General features: G+C 35.5%; 1 protein-coding gene across 4 annotated transcripts in view; it reads left to right on the top strand.

Moving 5' to 3' along the window:
• Positions 1-23,087, top strand: part of LOC145687997 (TBC1 domain family member 2B-like) — a 99,359-nt gene that overhangs the window by 9,319 nt on the left and 66,953 nt on the right. For all 4 annotated transcript variants that reach the window (XM_081761655.1, XM_081761656.1, XM_081761652.1 and 1 more), the window contains exons 3-4: positions 544-694; positions 22,144-22,345. In XM_081761655.1, coding sequence (XP_081617781.1) covers positions 544-694; positions 22,144-22,345 — 353 coding nt within the window. The remainder of the gene's footprint in view (positions 1-543; positions 695-22,143; positions 22,346-23,087) is intronic.

Below are 23,087 nucleotides of genomic sequence, written 5' to 3'. Positions count from 1 at the left end.
GCTGAAAGGGAAGCTAACCTAAAAGCAACTCGAATCTGTGGGGCAAAAGTAACTTCCTGAAGTGGATAGAGTACAATTTTGAGCCGAAAAGAAGTTTTCACTTGACTTCAAAATAACGTGTCTATTTAATAATATTGGCCATTTCGCGAAACTTATATCGAGTTTATTACCACCAGGAAATGTATTGAACAAATCGACTGTTTTATTGTTTTTGCCATTTCTTGTTAGACATTTCAACCAGTATGTTGCTTAATTCTTACCGATTATTGTTATTAAATTATCACATGTTTCTAGCTTATTTGCGTACGGCTTTTGCTTTTAAATAACTCCGTAAGAATAATCTAGAGCTGTTAAATCAGATCGTCTCTTAGACGAATTCTGATTATCAAAACAAGAAATTTCTCAACTTGGTAAAAGTCTTTCAACATTGTGTTCTATCCCACTAGATGGTCTTTCCTGCCCGTTTATTTGTGTAATAGCACTTTATAAATGCTTTAATATGTACGTTATTCCTGAAAATACAGTAGAAAAATTATTTTCCAGTAACAACGGAAGGAAAGTGGAGTTAGAAGCTGGCTCTTCGCAGAAACGCCTGTACTGGATTCAACAACTTCAAAGGGGAAGAAGAAACTACAGCCTTCGACAATCGTACTTAGTTTCCAATCCAGAATTGCGCCATTGCTTAACCCAAAACGTAAGGATAATGTCTTTATAACACCTTTCGTTATTGAAACAGAATACTAATATTAGCTATTAATTGCAGTGTTGAAGCTTTAATTCTGTAGGTTTGTACGACAAGTATTATATCACAATCGGACACTGCTTCTTGTTTGTGTTTCTACGGACAAAAGAAACTATCTTAAGGAAAGAAAGTTTGTGTGTGTGTGTGTGTGTGTGTGTGTGTGTGTGTGTGTGTGTGTGTGTGTGTGTGTGTGTGTGTGTGTGTGTGTGTGTGTGTGTGTGTGTGTGTGTGTGTGTGTGTGTGTGTGTGTGTGTGTGTGTGTGTGTGTGTGTGTGTGTGTGTGTGTGTGTGTGTGTGTGTGTGTGTGTGTGTGTGTGTGTGTGTGTGTGTGTGTGCGCGCGCGCGCATCGCTTGAGTGGAACTGAGTTTTCAGATAGATATCATAAAGTTGAAAGGTTTTCAAATATTTTCCATAGAACTATATTTCCCATGCGATAACCGGATGTTTCGGCTAGTATCTATAATAGTCTTATTCTAATTCTAATTATTAATTGCTTAAGGCCTCTTCTTTAAAGTTAGGGGCCGCGGTGGCTCAGTAGTAGAGCGTTCATCTGTGGTGCATGGGGTCCTTGGCTCAATCCTAGCTCGCGCCAAGTGAGCCTTGTGGTGGACAAACACCGTGTTCATGGGTTTTCTTGGGGTTCTCCCATTTCCTCTCACTTTCTTCATCTCACCATTTCATTCATTTCTCATCACCATCTCATAACCGTGGGACCTAAAACTTAAAGATTTCATTCATTTCTTCTCTAAAGTTACTTAGAACCATTTCCCATCTATAAGAATGCCAAGCCAATTGTGTAAATTTGTATCAAGGATATAAAAATGGAATGAAATTTCTAGTGTTAGCCGTCAGTTATGCTGTTTAGGTTAAAGGAGACGGGTGATTGGTGAATTTGAGTGACAGTGAAAAATTAAATGCAATGAATGGTTATGATTTCACAATTTCATAGTGCTAATTTGTTAATAATCTACAGAATTACTTTCGTCACAATTTTAGGCGAGGTGGAATTAGGCAATACGGGAATCCCCATCCCGCCTAAAATGGCGGAAATTTTTATCTTCGATAAATCAGTGGTTGACAAGCCGTTAGTCGAGATAAAAGGAACTTTTTCATGTGTTTCGTTGAACTCCGATTGTTTTTTTCAAAGGGAAATTTCCGTCCAAGCTTGCTGAACATGGCTGTACATGACCAATTCATTACATTTTTTGAGGCCAATAAAAGGGGAATTTCTTTAAATGTACGTTAAATAATACGGATGCACGGCGGCTCAGTGGTAAAGCAGTTTACCTCTGGTGTGTGAGATCCCTGGTTCAATCCCCGGCCAAGTAATTTTGTGGTGAACAACATTGTTTCCGTGGGTTTTCTCGGAGTACTTCCATTCCCCCACGAATCAGTCAGGAAAATGGTTCAGAATGTACCAAGAGTTAGGGAAATTGCTTCATTTCACGGAAGAGTCAGAACAAATTCAATTAGATCTCAGGAAAATATTCAGGGTGTTCCTATTACTCAGGCAATGTTAACAAGGATTACAGCTGTTCACAGAAGATATGAAGAACACACAAAACATCAGTGATAATTAAAGAAAAAAAAGGATAAAAAGACTGTAAGAAAATAATTATCTTTAGGAATAAAAGAACTTCAAAAGCATCAAAAGGTGTTAAAACTTAAATACCTTTAATACAAGAACAAATTAAATTAAAAAATTTAGATGTTGTAGAAGGGAAAAAATAAGATATGTTTGTTGGTTGTAGATAGTGAAAGAAATAGGTCAAATTATGAATAATTGTTACTTGTTTATGAATGCATTCAGAATACCGAGATACTACGTTAGTGTATAATTATGGTTACTAATGTTTTATTGAATTCCAAATGCAGGAAGTTTATCCCATAATAAGTATTTAGAGTAAGGAAGTTTTGTAAGCTCATACAGTTAAAGAAATGAAGAGAAAGTTGGATGCTTTGGAAATGGTGAAAGGCGATTTAAAAAAAAAAAAAAAAAAAAGTTGTTTTCTTTTTTCTAAACCTCATCATAGATGGTATCATGTGTCAGGGAAATCCATATAAGAATTTCAATATGTATCATTATGCAGTCTTCCCAGAATCCATACACTTTTGTTGATATTAGATTTCACAACAAGACAAATATTTTGCTAGCAGACACATTACATACTATCAGTGGTGCCACTTTCACCTATGTATGCTGCATTGTGCAGTGCCCTTTGCGTTTTGGTTATGTGGAAACCTATCTGCCTCCTAATAATAAATCTCTTTGTGAAGTAGAAATAAATCAAACCAAAAGTGGTAAAATATTATTGAGAGATTAATCGCACCCCAAAAATCCAAGTAAAGTGTCACCATGGTTTCACTTGTTCGTCGTAGTTACATTCATTTCTAAATGCGAGAGCTATGAATATGTGAAGATTTTTTAATCAGTATAAAACGTTCTAAAGTGGTGACTAATAATAGGATTCTGACATGTTCCAAAACTAATTATTCATGTGTGTGTATATATATTGTTAATATAAACAAAATATATATACAATAGGGAATGAGTCATTGCTAACGTCAATATAAAAGTTACGTAGAACTTTCGAAATCTAAACAGAAGGCAAAGAGGAAAAAAGGGGAGGGGGGTTCTTATCTGCGTTGAAGGCTAGTTAGTTTCAAAATGGAGGCGTTTGGTAATTGTCTGCTGATGTGGTGGAATGTAAGTGTGTAAGAATGAGGATAATATTTGTATATGTTATAATTTCAAATTAAGAGCTGTCATCGGTGCTAAGTAAGCTTAAATATTATGATAGTAATGGTGGATAGAAATGTTGATATGCATTATAGTGCTTTTACGGATACAAATTTCAAAGCTTTTGTTGATTTGATTCAATTTCACGATATTTAATATATATACAGAGTGATTTTTTAAAACTTACGGATTTCATTTCGGTCTAAAATTTCTCACTGAAGTTTGATTTTCATGCGATTTGTGGCAAATGATCAACCCCGAATGATGTAAAATTTATGAGACTATGTTTACTGATTTAAATTCGCCTGGGACAGTATAAAACTACGTTTCAAGAAAAACAGCAAATATTCGCCAGTGTACTTAACGATTGAAATAAGGTTTTGGGTTTTCGAAGTGAGATTGCAAAATACAAATTAATTGTTAGTAAGAATACAAATTAAGTGTTAGTGGTAACATCCATAAATCACATGTTGAATAGCTATAGCCGATTTCTTGCCACAAATTCCGGAGAGATTTCTTGGGTGACCTAAGAAGTCGATAACTAACATCTTCCACAATACCTGTCTACGGGGTCCGATGCTTCCCTGTCTCACTAAGAAGCGATCCTGTTTTTTTCCAATTTTTTCACTAGCGACCATATTACGTTTATATCTGAGGCAGAATGTGGTGGAAATTTGTCTCTAAATGCCCTTTGCGTAGCAACAACAGATTCCGTATCTCCAAAAACTTTTAACGATAAAGTCATGTTCCTCCAGGGGGCGCGGTGGCTCAGTGGTAGAGCGTTCACCTCTGGTGCTTGGGGTCCCGGGTTCGATCCCAGCCCCCGCCAAGTGAACTTTGTGGTGGACAAACACCGTGCTCGTGGGTTTTCTCGGGGTTCTCCCGTTTCCTCCCACTTTCTTCATTCCACCATTTCACTCATCTCTCATTATCACCGTCTCCTTTAGCCTAACCGGCATAACCGTGGGACGTAAAACTTAAAGATTTCATTTCATTTCATTTTCATGTTCCTCCAAAGAGTACCCTATTCTCACTGTGTCCTGATCATATTCATACAGTTCCACAGAACCGCACAGCACAATTCCCAATACAATGGCCCAGTGTCCTGTTTCTTATTGACCATGGCCAGGTTGCCATCTATCGAAGAAAACTCAAATCTCCACACCACACCGCACCTCATTCCAATTGTAAGGTACACTGGCGAAAATTTGTTATTCTTCTTGAGGTGTGGCTGATATTATCCCGGATGGATTTAAACCAGTAAACATAGTTCCACAAGTCTCCCATCCTTCCTTGATCATTTGCCACAAACCGCATGAAAATCGAACGTCACTTAGAAATTCTAGACCCAAATGAAATTCGTGAGTTTTAAAAAGAAATTACCCTATATATATATATATATATATATATATATATATATATATATATATATATATATATATATATATATGGGTGGTTCAGTAATGTTGGACAGCCCTGAATAAATCGGAAACAAAAAGAGATATTAGCAATAATGTGGTGGATCCAGATACTTGTGGAGGGGGGACGTCTTTTGAGGTACAACACAATGTTACCAGGTCAACAGTGTTGCCAGCACAATACAAAGTTTTATTTTTTTAAATGGAACATATAGGAGTTTATGCCATCAAAAGAATTAGTGCAGAATGTGAATACCAACAAGCGAAACCGCACCTGTTAGTGTTGCCAAATAAGGAAGTTATAAAGCTTCAAAAATCAAAAAATTAAAGTGTCCGTAGAGCAAAACTAGCAAACAGGCAAGAAAAATAATACTACGGAATGAAAAGGAGTAACCGAAAGAGTAAACCAGAGAACGCACAGCATCCAGTGAGTAACAGGGTTGCCACAGCAAAAGGGGAAAAAAATTGAAAATTTTGGAGTTGCCATAGGAGGAAAAGTGCCCATATGACGTAATGCTGGAAACACCATAGAAAGTCTATGTATGATTCAAGAATCCTAATAGCGTTTGTTCGAAAGCGATATCTCTAACCGTTCCCGAGATACACCAAAGTTGTGCGGGGTTGGCAACACTGCATAATATTTCCCTTGCCCTCCAAACTACAGGAACGAGTAATGAAAATGACACGCCCAACAAAATGTAAAAACTACACGGGTCTAATCGTCAAATAGAAGGCAGTGATACCTTTATGTTTACAAGAACATATGATGAATGTGGGATTTTCTCCGTAACTCGCATGGGACACGGAGACATCATTGTCACGCAACGTCCGTGACAATATACACATTATGGTACACAAACCAGATCAGCTGTTCTTGTGATGTAGTGGTTAACGATTCGGGCTACGACGTAGGTCGTTGGTTCGATCCCATTCAGGGCTACGGTTGTTGTTCTTAAACAAGCACTATAATTACGTTAGGTAGAGGCGATTTACTATGAAACGTTTTACTAACGTTCCTTGCCTTCGCGTTAGGATGTAGTCGGTTGCACATATAATAATTCCAGAATCTACAAAGAATAATAATTACATGGTTATAGCAGTGAACCATGGTTTTGGATAATAATAATAATAATAATAATAATACGTTTTACTGAACGCTGGAATAGGCCAGTTATAACAATCATCAATAATGTTTCAACAAGCTCGTATCATGCTTGTTGATGGTTCTCACAACATGAAATCTGACAAGCTGAAAGCAAGTGACTGCCAACCTTGCCAAGCTGTCATACTGTCTGAATACAGTGTATTGACCATACTAAAAATAACAATAAATGTGTGAATCAGTGGTAGATAAAGGCAAGAGAAATGACGTAAAACCTACCTTGTAACATATAAGAGGAAAACTTTATCAGTTTTAAGATGAGTACGCAAGATGGCGCTTGGTGTTAGATTTTGCTACTCGTGTGCTCAGTTTTATGAAATTTTTACTTACAAGCATAAATTATTTTACACGTAGTTGTCTCATTACGGAATATGAATATTATATTACCGTTTTTCGTGTTATGTTTTTACATTTTATCCAAATATTATTCTATGTTTACGGAAATAGTTTTAGCGGTTGAATCTCATGCTTGCGCAGGACGCCATAATGCTTCGTTGCCAAAGTTGCATGTCTACTGTTGCAGTCACAGTGGTAGGGCTATTCCTTGTTAGCGTTTGAAATCCAGAGGCGAAACCTGTGAATTGTGACAAAACTATTATAGTTAATAAAAGTGGAAAATGGGGAAACGGAAGGAATCATATAAGAAAAGAAGAATCCAACTCAAAGTAAAAGCTCGAAGAGCCAAAAGAAGTAAAGAGAAAGGAAGAATAATCTGAAGAAACAGTTAAGCGCTTTTTAATTTTTAACTGTTTCCACGTAAATATTATACACACGTGAAATACAAAGATAGTTTATTTTGACGATCATTTTAAACGTTAAATATGTAGCCTAATATGTGTTATTTCTTTTTCTTCTTTTCTTTCCTTTCTTTCTTTACTTTTGCTTAGGTAAAATATTATATCTTCTTGAAAATAATCTATTTATATTTTTGAGCTTTCATATAATCACGAATAGTTGCCTGAATCCGTTAGTGGAAAATACTAATTAATTTCACTTATTAGGGAAGGTTGTGGGGTGTTACTCTGACTTCATATTGATACTATGCTCAGTCGACTTCTTTTTACATAGGAAACAATTAGGCAACCGGAGAAATCCTCGATCGCAGGCTTGTTCGAATTATGAGCGTTAAAAGTTCAAAATTGAACAGATTTTGAAAAAAGTTTGAAGAAACCATTTTTTGAGATACACGCTTCATTTTTAGTACTGGGGTGTTTTCTTGGACGCTCGACAGAATGGTAAGGTCAACACGTACGCATTTTGCAAGGTAAGGAAACGTATTGGGGAAGGGTTGAAGGGTAATGGCGTCTTTTAACTTGCAAATTGCATCCTATTTGGCACACCGGGTAAATAGGCTAATAAACTTTATTTGAAAGCAACTGTATTGCCATTTAAGTGTCACTTTCCCGAGTGGCCACCTAAACATTAAACAATGACATTTGTCTCCGAAACGCTTAGCTGCGGAATTAACTTCAACGGGACTCCCAACCCAGCAGGCCTCTGTGCATTGTGGAAAAAAATGAAATATTTTAGTTTAACATCCGATGATTATACCCTTTAGGCTAAGGAAGACGATGATAAAGGCAAGTGAATGGTGATGGAAGAATTGATGGAATGAGAAGAAGGGAGGAAACAGGAGTACCTCGAGAAAACCCATGGACATGATGGTATTCATTGTGGAAGACGGTGTTTTGGGGCTGGCTACCGGCCTTGTTCCATACTCACACATTTTTTTAAAGTTTTAAAGGTTTTTTGACACCTCGTAACATTAGAAAATTGTTGTTTCCGTAACTACCGGATATGGAGGTGGAGATATGATTTTAACAACCGGTTCCAAGAATCTGAGAAATTTTAATAACCGGTTCGGGCTAACTAAGTGAATGACACCATTAAACATAGCAATATGCTCTGTCAACGATAAGGCCATGAGCGTCCGCAGCGGAGGAAAGGGGACAATCGCTTTACCTTCCATTTTCGAAAGGTGTTTGGTTGTTTCAAAACGCTTTTATTCAGAAACACGCGTGAAGGCACATTATATTTGGTTACACCTACTAGAATATTTAACATAGACCTATTTAATGTAGTCCACAAAGTTATGCAATAAGCCTCAATAATAATTGTTTTGCATTATGCGTTATGCGCATCAATGTATGTCGGTCTTTTGCCCCTTCCCCGCCCTTGGAAAAATCCTGCGATTGTTTCTGGATAAAAGTGTTCTTATTCGGAACTGTTATTATCTTCAGGTGTGCATAGTATCAAGTATGAACCAGTACTGAAAGATAGCGTAAAATTGTTTTGAATATATGCCATACTTGAGCTTGTTATTGTTGAAAATGACAGCAATCATGGTGCAAAAGCAAGCACTTGCAAAACACTTGGAGAAATGAAGTAGGTTAAATATACTAGTAGATTTTAATAAAATTAGCTGTAAATAGCTCGGTAGATAGATCACTTCTGGCGCACGAGATCGCTGTTTCGATCCCACTTTTCGCCAGGAAGACTTTATGTAGGACCCATAGTGTGTTTGGATTTTCTCGGTGTTTTCCCATTTCCTTCAGTCCACCATTTTGATAATCATCATCACTGCTCCTTTTAGATTCGGACTATAACCGTGGAATATTAAACTAGAAAAATTAAAATAGCGCGTTCGTGCTAATCGCGTAGGTTTACTCGCTGCGGGAACTTATGCAGAATCATTCCGACGCTTGATTACTAAAGAGTTCGGCTAACATGTTCCTGCAGTAGTCAGGCCTTTAGTATGACGCTAATCTTACGTCAAAACGACCCTGTATAAAACCCTATCTCAGATTCCTCATTCCACCTGGATTGTGGAACAAATCTGTCTGTGTAAGTAAGCAACCTAGTAAAAGTTGATGAGAGTTTTCATTTAACGTAGCCGTGTTTGGTCCACAATTTTAGTCATAATGATTATGCCATCTAAAGTAAAGTTGCACTAAGACATTGAACTTACAAAATACATGCACTGGGGAACACACCTTATAATATACCTGCACGATAATACAACTTGACAAAATACCACGCTTGAAGGAACTAAGTCTGTTTTGTTGAAAAGATCGGATTTGTGTAATGATTTTGTATTTGTATTCTTATTCTTAATTTGCACCTTTGAGACATCTAGTTATAGATAAATGCATAATATCCGTCATTTGCTGAGAAAATTTTACCATAAAAGTAGTTTTAGTCACCCCTAAATGCAGTTTGAATCGAATTTTGCCCAGAAAACGCTGGAATGTTAGCCATGATATTTAAGCCCCTAAAGTAAAGCTGCTCCAAGAATTGCAACTTCGCTTATAAAATTACATTTTTGAACGTACTAAGAATGTGTTTTGTCCTATCTACCTAGGTAATGATTTTGTATTTGTACACGTATCCTTAATTTGCACCGTAGGAGCATCTAGTTATAAATAAATGTATAACTTTTAACTGCCGTTTTCTGAGAAACTATTACCATAGAAATGATATAATTTTCCTGTAAATGCAAATTGAGTTGCACTTTGACCAGAAAACGATGGAATTTCTAAAGCAGAGATAAGTTTTACACCAAGGATTGCAACTACGATTATAAAACACCATTTTGTGCGTATTTAGAGTCTGTTTTGTCCAAAAGATGAAATTTATGTAATGATTTTGGATTAGTATACGCCCCTAGGCCACCGCGTTTGCTCGGCCTACTGCCTCGCATCTCTTAGGTATCAGCCTTTGCATCAAGAGTGAATTTTGTGCATTTGCTCTTTAGTCACATTTCCTGAATTTGGCACAGCTGAGGGCTTCGCCCCCTGATCCTCACGTTTACTCGGTCTACGGCCTCGCACCTCTTAAATCCACAATTCTACAAAATTTCAAGTTTTTTTTTTCCTATTTCAACTATCTAAAAGATAAGATTTTGTATCCTAAGAAAACACCCATTTAAATAACTTTGGGGTTTCTTCATCCCCCTTTAGACCCCTTAAAAACTAAAAATATTCACTTTTGGCAATTCTCCTGTACGTTAGTCCCGGAAGGCTAAACTGTTACGAAATTTCATCATTCTAGTCCTGCCGGAAGTCTCTAAACATTTTGGGTTGTAGAAGATGTCTCATATAAATAACATGGGGAAGATTTTTCACTTCCCCATAAAACCACCCATTTGGAAATTTTTATTTTTAGCGAATTACCTAGTTAACGCTAACGAAAACGTATAAGCATACCGAATTTCAAGTTTTTATTTCAATTCCAAGTACCTAAAATATGAGACTATAGGTCCAAAAAAAGGCCGATTTAAATAACATGGGAAATTTCTTCACCCCTCCTTTAGATCCCCTAAAAAATAAAAATATTCAGTTTCGGCAATTTTTCTGTCAGTTAGTCCCGAAAAGCTACAATCATGTCAAATTTAATCATTGTACCCCTACAGGAAGTGCCCAATAATTTGGGGGTATAAAAGGTGTTCCATATAAATAACATTGGAAAGATTTTTCAGTTCCCTATAAAACCACTCTAAAGTTGGATTTTTTAATTTTTACTGATTTACTTAGGTAGTGCTTACCTTTATGTTTACAAGAACATATGATGAAGTGTGGGATTTTCTCCGTAACTCGTATTGGACACGGAGATATCATTGTCACGCAACGTCCATGACAATATACACATTATGGTACACTAATACTATACTCTCTCCTTTATATCCCCTAAAAATTAAAAATATTCACTTTTGGCAAAAATAAAAAAATCCAACTTTAGAGTGGTTTTATAGGAAACTGAAAAATCTTTCTCATGTTATTTATATGGAACACCTTTTACACACCCAAGTTATTGGGCACTTCATGTAGGGTTACAATTATTAAATTTGACATGATTGTAGCTTTTCGGGACTAACCGACACAAAAATTGAAAAGACTGAATATTTTTAACTTTTAGGGGGATCTAAAGGAGAGAGTATAGTATTAGTGTACCATAATGTGTATAATGTCATGGACGTTGCGTGACAATGATGTCTCCGTGTAGCATACGAGTTACGGAGAAATTCCCACATTCATCATATGTTCCTGTAAACATAAAGGTATTATTGCTTTCTATTTGACGATTAGACCCGTGTAGTTCTTACATTTTGTTGGGCGTGTCATTTTCATTGCTAGTTCCAGTATTTTGGAGGGCGAGGGAAATATTAACTTTGGTGTATCTCGGGAACGGTTAGAGATATCGCTTTCGAACAAACGCTATTAGGATTCTTGAATCATACATAGACTTTCTATGGTGTTTCCAGCATTACGTCATATGGGCACTTTTCCTCCTATGGCAACTCCAAAATTTTCAATTTTTTTCCCCCCTTTTGCTGTGGCAACCCTGTTACTCACTGGATGCTGTGCGTTCTTTGGTCTACTCTTTCGGTTACTCCTTTTCATTCCGTAGTATTATTTTTCTTGCCTGTTTGCTAGTTTTGCTCTACTGACACTTTAATTTTTTGATTTTTGAAGCTTTATAACTTCCTTATTTGGCAACACTGACAGGTGCGGTTTCGCTTGTTGGTATTCACATTTTGTACTAATTCTTTTGATGGCATAAACTCCTATATGTTCCATTTAAAAAAATAAAACTTTGTATTGTGCTGGCAACACTGTTGACCTGGTAACATTGTGTTGTACCTCAAAAGACGTCCCCCCTCCACAAGTATCTGGATCCACCACATTATTGCTAATATCTCTTCTTGTTTCCGATTTATTCAGGGCTGTCCAACATTACTGAACCACCTTGTATATATATATATATATATATATATATATATATATATTGCAAAGTATTTACTTTAACGTTTTGAAGTTTATATCAACATTGTAATTTGCATTAAAAAATGTGTGCCGCATTTTTTTTTTTTTTAACACAGTTTTACTATTTCCTTATAATGGACAGGAGTTGCGCAATTTCTAATACAGCAAAATAGGTGGTATTTCCGTGTTGTTATTTTCCGCAGCAAAATAAATGCTTGCCAGATAAACAACATACAGAGAAAATATTGCGAAACTGTGTACATAGCTAACATTCGTTCAGAGAATTGTGTGTCACTTTTAAACAATTGCTAAACAAGAAGTTATATAATAAAGCGGAACACAATTGATTGCTTCTGCTCGCTTAGCTTAATTAAGCAATTTTCAGGTGTGATCGTGGCTAGGAGGTAATTTACATTATCCAGACATTCTCCCTTCAAAAAAACTGTTTCTTTGTGTGTTGTATTCTTGTTGGTTGAAGTTTAACGTCCCTTTCAGCAACAAGGTAACGTAAAAAGTGGACGCACAGTTTAACGACGATGAGAGAAGAAAATATTGTTCTCGTGAAACAAATCGAATTTGAGATTTCAATGGATTTACATGATTCATGGCCATTAGATGCCATAAAGGGTACTTTTCGGTTGTCTGTGTATCCGTCCCGAGATATTCATACTTTCCTAGAGGGATACGTTCAGCATATCCGAATCATATTTTAAACTTTATATTTTTATATGATTCCCTAGAGGATGGAATAGAATTATTTTTCTATCGCCAAAAATAAGGTAATTTACTGGAGATAAACAGAAAAAAAATATTATTTTCTCGAAAATGACTCAGACGATTTTCTTTATATGTCACAAATCAATATACCATTAACAACCCTATAATATCTAGAAAAAAAAATCCATTAGGGGTAGTTTAGTCTTTAAGGTGAGTTCTTTTTGGACGATTTTCACAAAAACAACTCAGATTATTTTTTGATATTCATAAATAAATATTTTGTCAATAATGCTACAATATAAGTGTGTCATTTCTCCAGAAAAAGTGCCCAAAACATAGTTTACTCGGAGTGAATTTTATTTTTTCGAATGACTTTTTCAAAAGCATTTCAGGGAACTTTTCTTCATATTTCATAAGTATATCCTTGTTTTCAGCTCATAACGTCTCAGTCTGTGTGTAACGCTAAACACAGTCGCCTCGATAGGTGTCACTACTTGTACTGCTTGCCTGCTTGACACCAATAAGTGGCGCTAGCGTGTAGGTTTTAATTAAGAATAATTTTAACATATAGTTGTAATGCTACGGAAATTGTATTTCGGAAACACTTGGCAATATTCTGGTTTTGCGTTGTCTTTTTTTTTATTATTTATAAACGTACTAGCCCAGACATAAAATACTACTTATATTTTTAGCATGGGTCGCCACTTCTTATAAAAAAGGGAAAAAAACTTATCAAGGAACTAATTTTACTTCACGTATTCAGGTTCGTTGCTTCAAGACTTGTGCTATTATTATTTTGTTGCTACATGACACCTTATATTAATCTGAATCATAGTCATTGAAAAAAATACTAGCGGTCATTCCTGAAGGACAATAAAATATCAGTTTATTTAACATTTACTGTTATACTGTACGACGAAAATCTTACCGTAGTAAGTTTACACCTGTAATACTTTGCAGCTGTGCTGTAATACCTAAAGAATGCAGATGAGTCTTTAGTATTTTCCGATTTTTTTAAAATTATATTATTTTTAAGTGCAAAAACCACATTCTAGCAGCACTATAATGATGTCAATACCAGTCTGCTATTTCCACTTTGATTTTCCGTTAGTTTTTATTCATAACTTTGAAGATTAAAATTCACAATGAATGTTGTATTTTAAATGTTCTATTTCCTTAAAAGATATACTTATCCTGTTAATGCATTATGAGTTTTAAGACTAATTATTAGATAAGTAACACGCTCCAGTCTCTCTGTCTTACTTGCCGCACAATTCTGGACGGTGAACAGTTCAACTTACTCTCTTTCTTTACGGAAATTCGTTTGTAAAGCACAGCATACAAATTATAAAGACTAATTTTAACAATTACAAAAACACTAGTTTAAACAATCTAAAACACACTAAACCAGAAGAGTGAACAATAATAATTACATAAACAAATGGAAACAGACAAAAACATTATGAACAGAATACTCAAAATATTGTAGGGGAAAAACTGAACGCTACATCCTCCCCTGCCACACAAAAAAATAATATGAGAAAAAAATAACAATTCTTAAATCGTCCTTTTTTTTGCTTATATTATTTAACCTCACTTAAATATTTCACTAAATATACTTAGTTTTCAATATATAAAAGTTTGTTGAAGAATAATGGAAAAATAATTCACTATTTCAGTGTCCAGCAGATACACAAATGCTATCAAAGAATATCTATACAACGAAAACGAAAACAAACTATAAATTGACTAAATATTGATATATATAAAAAGTGCACAAAACAAACTAACTTCATGTAACTACAACATAGTCCTTTAACAGTTCTTCTCGTTTCTCTCGGGAACAATCAAATATTTTTAAATTTGAAAAATTCTGAATGCCAGCAGCATTTCCTTTAAGATCCTGCAACATAGCACTATTCTTCATAAGTTTAGCCACTACATACAGTCCTGTGTAAGTACTCATGTATTTGTATATTCTCTTCTTACAGGATGAGGAAAGCGCATGTGTTTTCACCAAAACCAAATCCCTTTCTTTGATTATCACTTCCCTTCCTGATGACTTCACCGTGTTTTTGTCCCTTTTAGAATTTATTTCTGACACAACTTCTAGGAAACGATCCTTGATATCCACATTCTCCATTTCCTTAGGCCAGGGATAGTTAGATTTAAAACGTTCTGATGCTGAATACGAAAGAAATAGTTCAGATGGAGTATACCCTGTGCTGCTACAAAACGAATTATTTATTAGATCCTGTGCTCTTTTCAATACTTTACTCCAGTGTGTGTGATTATCATGACAATACACTCTGATGATAGTATTTAAGTCTCTATGTTTCCTTTCCACTAAACCATTACACTTTGGATTATAAGGGGATGTCATGATATGCCGCATTTTATATTTTGTACAAAATTCCTTCCACACTTTCGAATTGAACTGAGCTCCTTGATCAGTAATACAACATGCTGGAATAGGATAATGATGGAAATATCTCTTTTCTAATATTGCAACAATTTCTTTCGTTTTCGTTAATTTTAGTGGGTAAAAACAAATGAACCTTGAAAAAACATCCAAAACGGAAAGTATAAAATAGTATCCGGAACTGCCTGGAAGTTTACCAACAATATCAACACAAATCTTCTCGTGTAGTTTCTCACCAGTAATATGATAGGTTTCTCTAGCTATTTTTCTATTAGCGAACTTAGATGTCGCACAATCAAGGCAGTCCTTTATGCATTTCGCGAAGGCAGACTTCATACCTTTACAATAAAACACTGATTTAGCGAACGCTAAGCATTTTCTTAATCCCAAATGTCCGTTAACATGTATCCTTTGTGCCAACTCGGAAATCATCTTACTGGGGATCACTAACAACCAATTTTGAGTTTTAGGATTTCTTTGATAAATTACGCCGTCCAAAATTTTAACTTTATCTTGAAACTGTAAATCTGGTGCCAAAGATCTTAGCTTTACACAATAATCATCTGAAGCTTGACCTTCTTTTATTTCGTCAAAACTTAGAAGTGAATCATCTTCTTGAGACATGAAGTTCACTCGGTATATTTGAGGTTCCTTTTCTTTTACATCAGGTGGATACCTGCTCAAAATGTCCGCAAATCTGTTTTCTACTCCTGGCAAATGTACAAACTCCAATTCAAACCTCTGCAGTTTTAGAATCATGCGGGTCGTGCGTGGATCCAAGTTCTTTAGAGTCAACGCATGTTTTACTCCGGCATTATCACAATGTATGATAGCTTTTCTTCCTAATAGATAGTATGAAAACTGCTCGCACAAAAATAACACTGCCAGTAGTTCTAACTGAAATATTGATAATGACATCTCATGGGCTTTAACACGTCTGCTAGCGTAACCAATTACATTCATTTCTTCTTGTTCTTCAGGATGTTGTGCTATATAACCAGCGAGATTTTGTGCAGTTGCATCAGTATAGATATGGAATGTTAGATTAAAATGTGGCTGAGATAACGCAGGAGGTGAACTCAATATGACTCTCAATTTATCGAAAGATTCTAAAGCTTCAGGTGTCCATTCAAATTTATTCACTTTCTTTAATAGGTCGTACAAAGGTGATGTTAACTCAGAAAAATTACTGACGAAACGTCTTCTCCATCCAACAAGCCCTAAAAATGCCTTCAAGTGCTTCTTGTTTTTGGGAATTGGAAAATCTCGAATGGCCTCGTTATGTTTAGGATTCACCTGTATGGAATTTCCACTTATTACATGTCCTAAGAACAAAATTTCGGATTTCAAAAATTGACATTTCTTAAAGTTCAATGAAAAGTTTCCTGTTCGAAAAATTTCTAATACTCTTTCCAAGTGAGAAAAATGATCCTCGTACGAAGGTGAAAAGCACATCACATCATCTAAATAACATATGACAAAATCCTTAGTACTAATATCAAAATAATGATTCATGACACTTTGAAAAACTGATCCTGAAGATTTTAATCCCATTGGCATTCGTAAAAAGATGAACTGTCTTCCTAAATAAAGGAAACTAGTACAAAGAGATGACTCTGGGTGAAGTGCAATACCATAGTATGAATCCGTAGAATCCAATGAAGAAAAAATAGTAGACCCTGACATACGATTTAAAATCTCTGTTATTGGTTCCACCTGTACCCTTGGTGATATAACTTTAGTATTCAATTGTCTCAAATCTAATACAGGCCTCACGCTTCCTGATGACTTGCGAACGCAATGTATTGGATTTTTATAAGGACTAACACATTCTTTCACTACACCAATACGTATCCATTTACTCAAGGTTTTCTCGAACTCGCCCTGCATGTGTTGAGGAATTGGGTAAGATTTACCTACTACGGGCTCGTTATCCTTTAACTGAATTTTATACGGCTCTGTTTTAATTTTTCTCGGATACTCACAAAACAACGTACGATATTTCAGCAACAATGATAATAATTTTGACTTCGTCTCGTTATCCAAGTCATTTCTTTCACGAACGTAATTCTCGATTTCTTCTTTGGATATTACACCCTCTTCTTCTTCTTGGATCGGATCATGCACTTCTAACTTTGCCAAAAAGATATTATATTCATCTAAGTTTACAGTAACTTTTGTTTCATTAGAATCCTCGAAGGACAGGATTTTGTTTTTCCAATCTAACACAGCATTATATCTTTTAATGAATGGGACACCTAGTATCATATCAGTCTTCAGGTTTTTCACCACATACACTGGCGTCTCGAATATCTTGCCCTGGATATCTAGATTCAAAAGTTGGTAACCTTTCACTAAGTATTTCTCGTTTCCAGCAAAGCCACACAAAACAATATTAGGATCTGGGCGTAATTTGGCGGAAGGATATTTATTCTTTATTTTATTCCAAACAGATAAACTGAGTAAATTTAACTCTGAGCCACTATCAATTATGCACTTTATAGGAAGTCCAGCTACTTCGCAATCCACAGTAGGAGGATGACACTTTGTTATTTCTACCCTAGAATTACTTAACTCACTCTCTTCATCGATAACAAAACGTATTTGCAATGGCACGTTTCGGCGTCGCGGTACAAGTGGATAATTATCCTGCGAAGGTTTGAAAACCAATTCTGAGGACGATTCTGAAATTTTACTTGATGCACAACCGCTATCGACTGAAATTTTATTAACTCGAACTTCTTCACCCTCTTCTTGGATATTAACACAAACAATAGATTTATCACCATGCAAAGTGTTCGTTAAGTCGAAACATCTACTACCAAAAGTATTTTCGAAATTTAAGTACTGCCGGGGACTCAAACTGCAGTCGAAATCGCCCCCTTCTAATGTCGACTGCACGGGAAGTTTTCCTCGCGCGAGTGATGAACAACAGCATCTGTCACTACCGTATTTCTGTTAGGATTTCTCTGAATGGAATCAGCTCCCATACGATAATTTACATTCCTTTCGCCTTCATCATTCTCTGATGAATATTGTACTCTTGGCGACTCATTAGGATACGAATTAAACTCGGGGTCGTCACGTCTCCAATTTGAATTATAATCCCTATTATTATCATTATTATACATCCTTTTCCTACCACGACCATTTCTTCTGAACTTATTATTCCGTTGGTAGCGGTATGGCTTGTAAGAATACTGATAACCTTCACGGTCAGAAGTTTCACTGTTTCTATTACCAAAAAACTGCTCTGTTTGCACCGAAGAATCAATTTTCGTCTTTTTACTCTCTTGAACATTAACATTTCTAACAAAAGCTCTTTTTGTTTGCTTCACACTAGAGAATTGACACTCTGCAACGTCCGTCTGTGCTTCTAATTCCATCAAATGAGCAATTAGGGATTCCGTATCCTGACAACCTACTAGTCTTAACAATTTTGACTCCCCTTCTGGTAAACACTCGAGTATCAGATCTACTAGTTCTGTTTCATTTACCGTATCGCAAATACTGTAATACTGATTTACAATGTACCATACAAAATCTACCATTCGCGGGAACTTCACTTTATCGTAACGAAGAGCTTGCAACTGTCTTTTCTGTGCACGTTCCAAGCGCGCTGAGAAATACTGCTTTCTAAACTGATATACAAAATCATTGAATGAATTTATTTCTCCTGAAACTGACTTTAGCCACGCTGACGCCGAATGTGTCAACAATCTCTGAACTACTAACAATTTCTCCCTTTCTGACATATTATACAATTCCATGCACTGAACTAACTCTCTTAAAAAGTTTCGAGCGGCACCTTGCGTAGGATTACCATCATATTTTGGAAACGCATTTAAATCTCTTAAGGAAAAGCTTGTATTGTTACCATTTTCTCGTTTACTGGACTCTTGAGTTGAATATGGGAACATACTTACGTTTCGACTCAACCCAGTATCACTTTGATTCATTGGTCGAAAGTAGAAAGGATTGTTAACACTATTAGCACTAAAAGTATTTGTATTTGGTTGAAAAGAACTTAAACCAGACCATGCAACAGCAGTTGAACAACCTACCTGGCTTTTAGTAGTGTTAACAGGATAAAAACTATTAGCATTATTATGAGCGTTTGTCGCTTCAGTACCATATACTGTATTTGCCGTAAGTGGTTCAAGAGGCAAACTAAAAGGCGATGTAACATTAATTCGTTGATTGCACGGAGTAGTACTAGCTATTGTAGTAACAATACTTGTAGTAGTACAATCCCGGTAACTACTTGCGATTGGAATTCCTCGCACCTCAACTTCAGAATTTCTAGAACCTACAGTATATTGCAGTTGTTTTCGATTATCAATGCAATTACTTTCTGATGTAGCTTTATTTTCACCTGAACTAAAGATTTCCACCTGCTTTTCTAATTCTTTCAAACGTTGGTCTAGGTGTTGACTCTTTTGGCTACACAAATGGACATTTCTTTCAATGCTTTTCTCTATTTCGTTATTGATAACCCTATTTCCTTCTTCTAATGAACTTACACGTGCATTTAACTGACAAATACTAGATTTGTGTCTCTTCTTATCATTTTCTAAAGTCACGAAACGGTCATTCAGTTCTTCTACTTGTGAATCTACTTCTTCACACTTGTTCTTCAAAGTTTCAACATCGTCCTGTACAAGTTCTAAGTCCCTACGAATTTCAATGCAAGTCTCTAACTGAAAAGCCTTTAATTCACCCTGTAACTCAATTATCTTTCTTTCAAAATTATCGCTTATTGCTTTAACCTGGTTTTCTAACCTTTCACTAAATTCCCTTGCCTGATAGTCTAATCTTTCAGTTAACACTTTTGACTGATTATCCTGCTTTATCGACATTTCGTTTAATTTCTCTAACAGCATTACAAACTCGACGTTTGAACTGGTTTGATTACTAGCGTTAACAAGATCTTCCGTTTCATTTACTAAGTCATTGCTTACTTTTTGTGTGGTAACGTTTAAAGCACCATTTATCTCCATATCCTTACCGGTAACTTGAATTTCCTCCACACTGTTCCCTACAACGTTATCATTATCTGTGATTTCGGCATTACGGCGATCTATATTCTTTTCTCTATCTGTACCGTTTTTCAACGTACACTCTGAGCAGCTCCATTTTACACTTTTCATTTTTAGTATTTCATATTCCGTATTTGGTATCCCCTGACACCTTAAATGATACCAGCGTTTACAGGTACTACAAGCTACACTGTACCTATATTTGCGATTGCAACAACTATGTCCAACACTTTCGTCGTACGAATTTTCTCCACTACTGCTATCGCTCGACATTTTGATATTTACTATTAAATTTCCTTCAGAAGCTCACTTAAAAGTTCAGTAAACACAAATTGTTCATAACCGTACTATTAAAAATACTTTCTATCTTGGCTTCTTTGAAACAAAACCTAGCAGTCAACGTCTAGAAGCAAATATCCTAAAGCTGGGTCGCCATTTATTATGTAATGCTACGGAAATTGTATTTCGGAAACGCTTGGCAATATTCTGGTTTTGCGTTGTCTTTTTTTTATTATTTATAAACGTACTAGCCCAGACATAAAATACTACTTATATTTTTAGCATGGGTCGCCACTTCTTATAAAAAAGGGAAAAAAACTTATCAAGGAACTAATTTTACTTCACGTATTCAGGTTCGTTGCTTCAAGACTTGTGCTATTATTATTTTGTTGCTACATGACACCTTATATTAATCTGAATCATAGTCATTGAAAAAAATACTAGCGGTCATTCCTGAAGGACAATAAAATATCAGTTTATTTAACATTTACTGTTATACTGTACGACGAAAATCTTACCGTAGTAAGTTTACACCTGTAATACTTTGCAGCTGTGCTGTAATACCTAAAGAATGCAGATGAGTCTTTAGTATTTTCCGATTTTTTTAAAATTATATTATTTTTAAGTGCAAAAACCACATTCTAGCAGCACTATAATGATGTCAATACCAGTCTGCTATTTCCACTTTAATTTTCCGTTAGTTTTTATTCATAACTTTGAAGATTAAAATTCACAATGAATGTTGTATTTTAAATGTTCTATTTCCTTAAAAGATATACTTATCCTGTTAATGCATTATGAGTTTTAAGACTAATTATTAGATAAGTAACACGCTCCAGTCTCTCTGTCTTACTTGCCGCACAATTCTGGACGGTGAACAGTTCAACTTACTCTCTTTCTTTACGGAAATTCGTTTGTAAAGCACAGCATACAAATTATAAAGACTAATTTTAACAATTACAAAAACACTAGTTTAAACAATCTAAAACACACTAAACCAGAAGAGTGAACAATAATAATTACATAAACAAATGGAAACAGACAAAAACATTATGAACAGAATACTCAAAATATTGTAGGGGAAAAACTGAACGCTACATAGTGTACAGCAAGTTGAAGGCTTGGAGGAAACAACTAGTTTTATTAATAAAAATAGAATATGGCGTAAATGGTTACTCATTAAAAGATCCACAGTGGGTAGTTAGTCTTAAGGGCCAGGTTCTTTTCTTTTTCTTTTTTAAGTAGATTTTCTCAAAAATTGTTAATCCAATTTTGTTAATTTTTCATTAAGAACCCTATAATATGGCGTAAGTTATTTATTTCTCCTTTGAAAAACAAATGCATAGGGTTAGTTTACTTTTTTTTTTTTTTTTTTTTTTTTTTTTTTTTTAAAGGTGGATATTTTGAAAACTGTTGAGACTATTTTGTTCACATTTCTTTCATTAGCAGCTCTACGAAATGGCGTAAGCCACTTTCCCTGAAAATATCTATAGGCGTGAGAGTTTAGACAATTACATATATATATATATATATATATATATATAGAGAGAGAGAGAGAGAGAGAGAGAGAGAGAGATCTACTAAGGCGATTTTATTCATATTTTATAAATAAATATTTCATTGTCATTTCTCGTGAAAAATTCTGAAGTAGTAGTTTAGTCCGGGGAGTTTTCCGGAAACTCCTATTATAATTTGTTCATTTTTCACAAACAAATGTTTCAGTAATAACTGCAGATTGACTTGATTTTAGTCTAGAAATGGGATGGAGAAACTTAGTTCGATGGTCCGTACCTTTTATTGATATATTGTTCTTTCATATACGTTAACAATGTACTGTGAACATTTGTTCCTTTACTTTCAGACTGCTTTTAGTACTTTCCATTGTGAAGACGTGCCAGCACTTGATGTTGAGAAAGAAGACTGTGCTGTCGGAGGAGATATTTTATCCCCTGTGGATCGACCGTCTGATCTACACGATCCTCCAGCCGAAACGTACCGGCGCAGCCGTATACCAGCGCTATGGAGTCCGTTTAGTTCCGCTGGAAAATCTGAGGCAAACAAAAGTAAGTATTTTAATGAGATTTACTTTCTCATTTAGCAAAAGAAAGAAAGAAAATGAAATCTTTCAGTTTAACGTCCCACGAATTTGTTCTTTAGTCTAACGGAGACGATGATTAAAGCAAGTGAATGATGATAGAAGAATTGGTGAAAGGAAAATGTGTGAGGAAACGGGAGTACCCCGAGAAAACCCACGGACACGATGTTGTCCACCACAAATTTACTTGGCCTGGGATCGAACCAGAGACCCCATGCACCAAAGATTAGCGCTCTACCACTGAGCCACCATGTTCCTCTAGCAAAAGAAAGAAAAGAAAAACAACATTGAATCCGAATTTATAATAAATGTAAGTTTTTATTATTTATTTATTGCAAGAAAAGAATTCTAGACTGCACGGGAGAAACAGTATGTCAGAAATTGGCCATAAGGAGATAAGTCAAAATTGGAAATCTGTGTGTCATGCTCCAACTCCGGTTAACTTGGTATAAGGCAATTCTAAACACGAGTTGAATAATCGCGTCCTGGTACTGTTAGTATAAGTGATTCATACTTATGCTTGGTAAAATAAAAAAAAAAAAATCGCCTCCTGAAAACCTGTTTTTTAGACATACTGTTTCTCCCGCGCAGTCTGGAATTAAAAACTGAAGATCAAAATGGTGCAAGAAGTCTGTTGAGCAAAATAATAATAGGTGCAAACAAGTTGTGAAATCTTGAATAGCTTAGCCGAAGAAGACATTCATAGAAAA

The sequence above is a fragment of the Thermobia domestica genome, chromosome 6 (genome assembly GCF_964235325.1).
Source record: "Thermobia domestica chromosome 6, izTheDome1.hap1.1, whole genome shotgun sequence".
Taxonomy (NCBI): Eukaryota; Metazoa; Arthropoda; class Insecta; order Zygentoma; family Lepismatidae; genus Thermobia; species Thermobia domestica.
The sequence above is the reverse complement of the archived record's forward strand: the minus strand, read 5'-3'. Positions and strand labels throughout refer to the sequence as shown.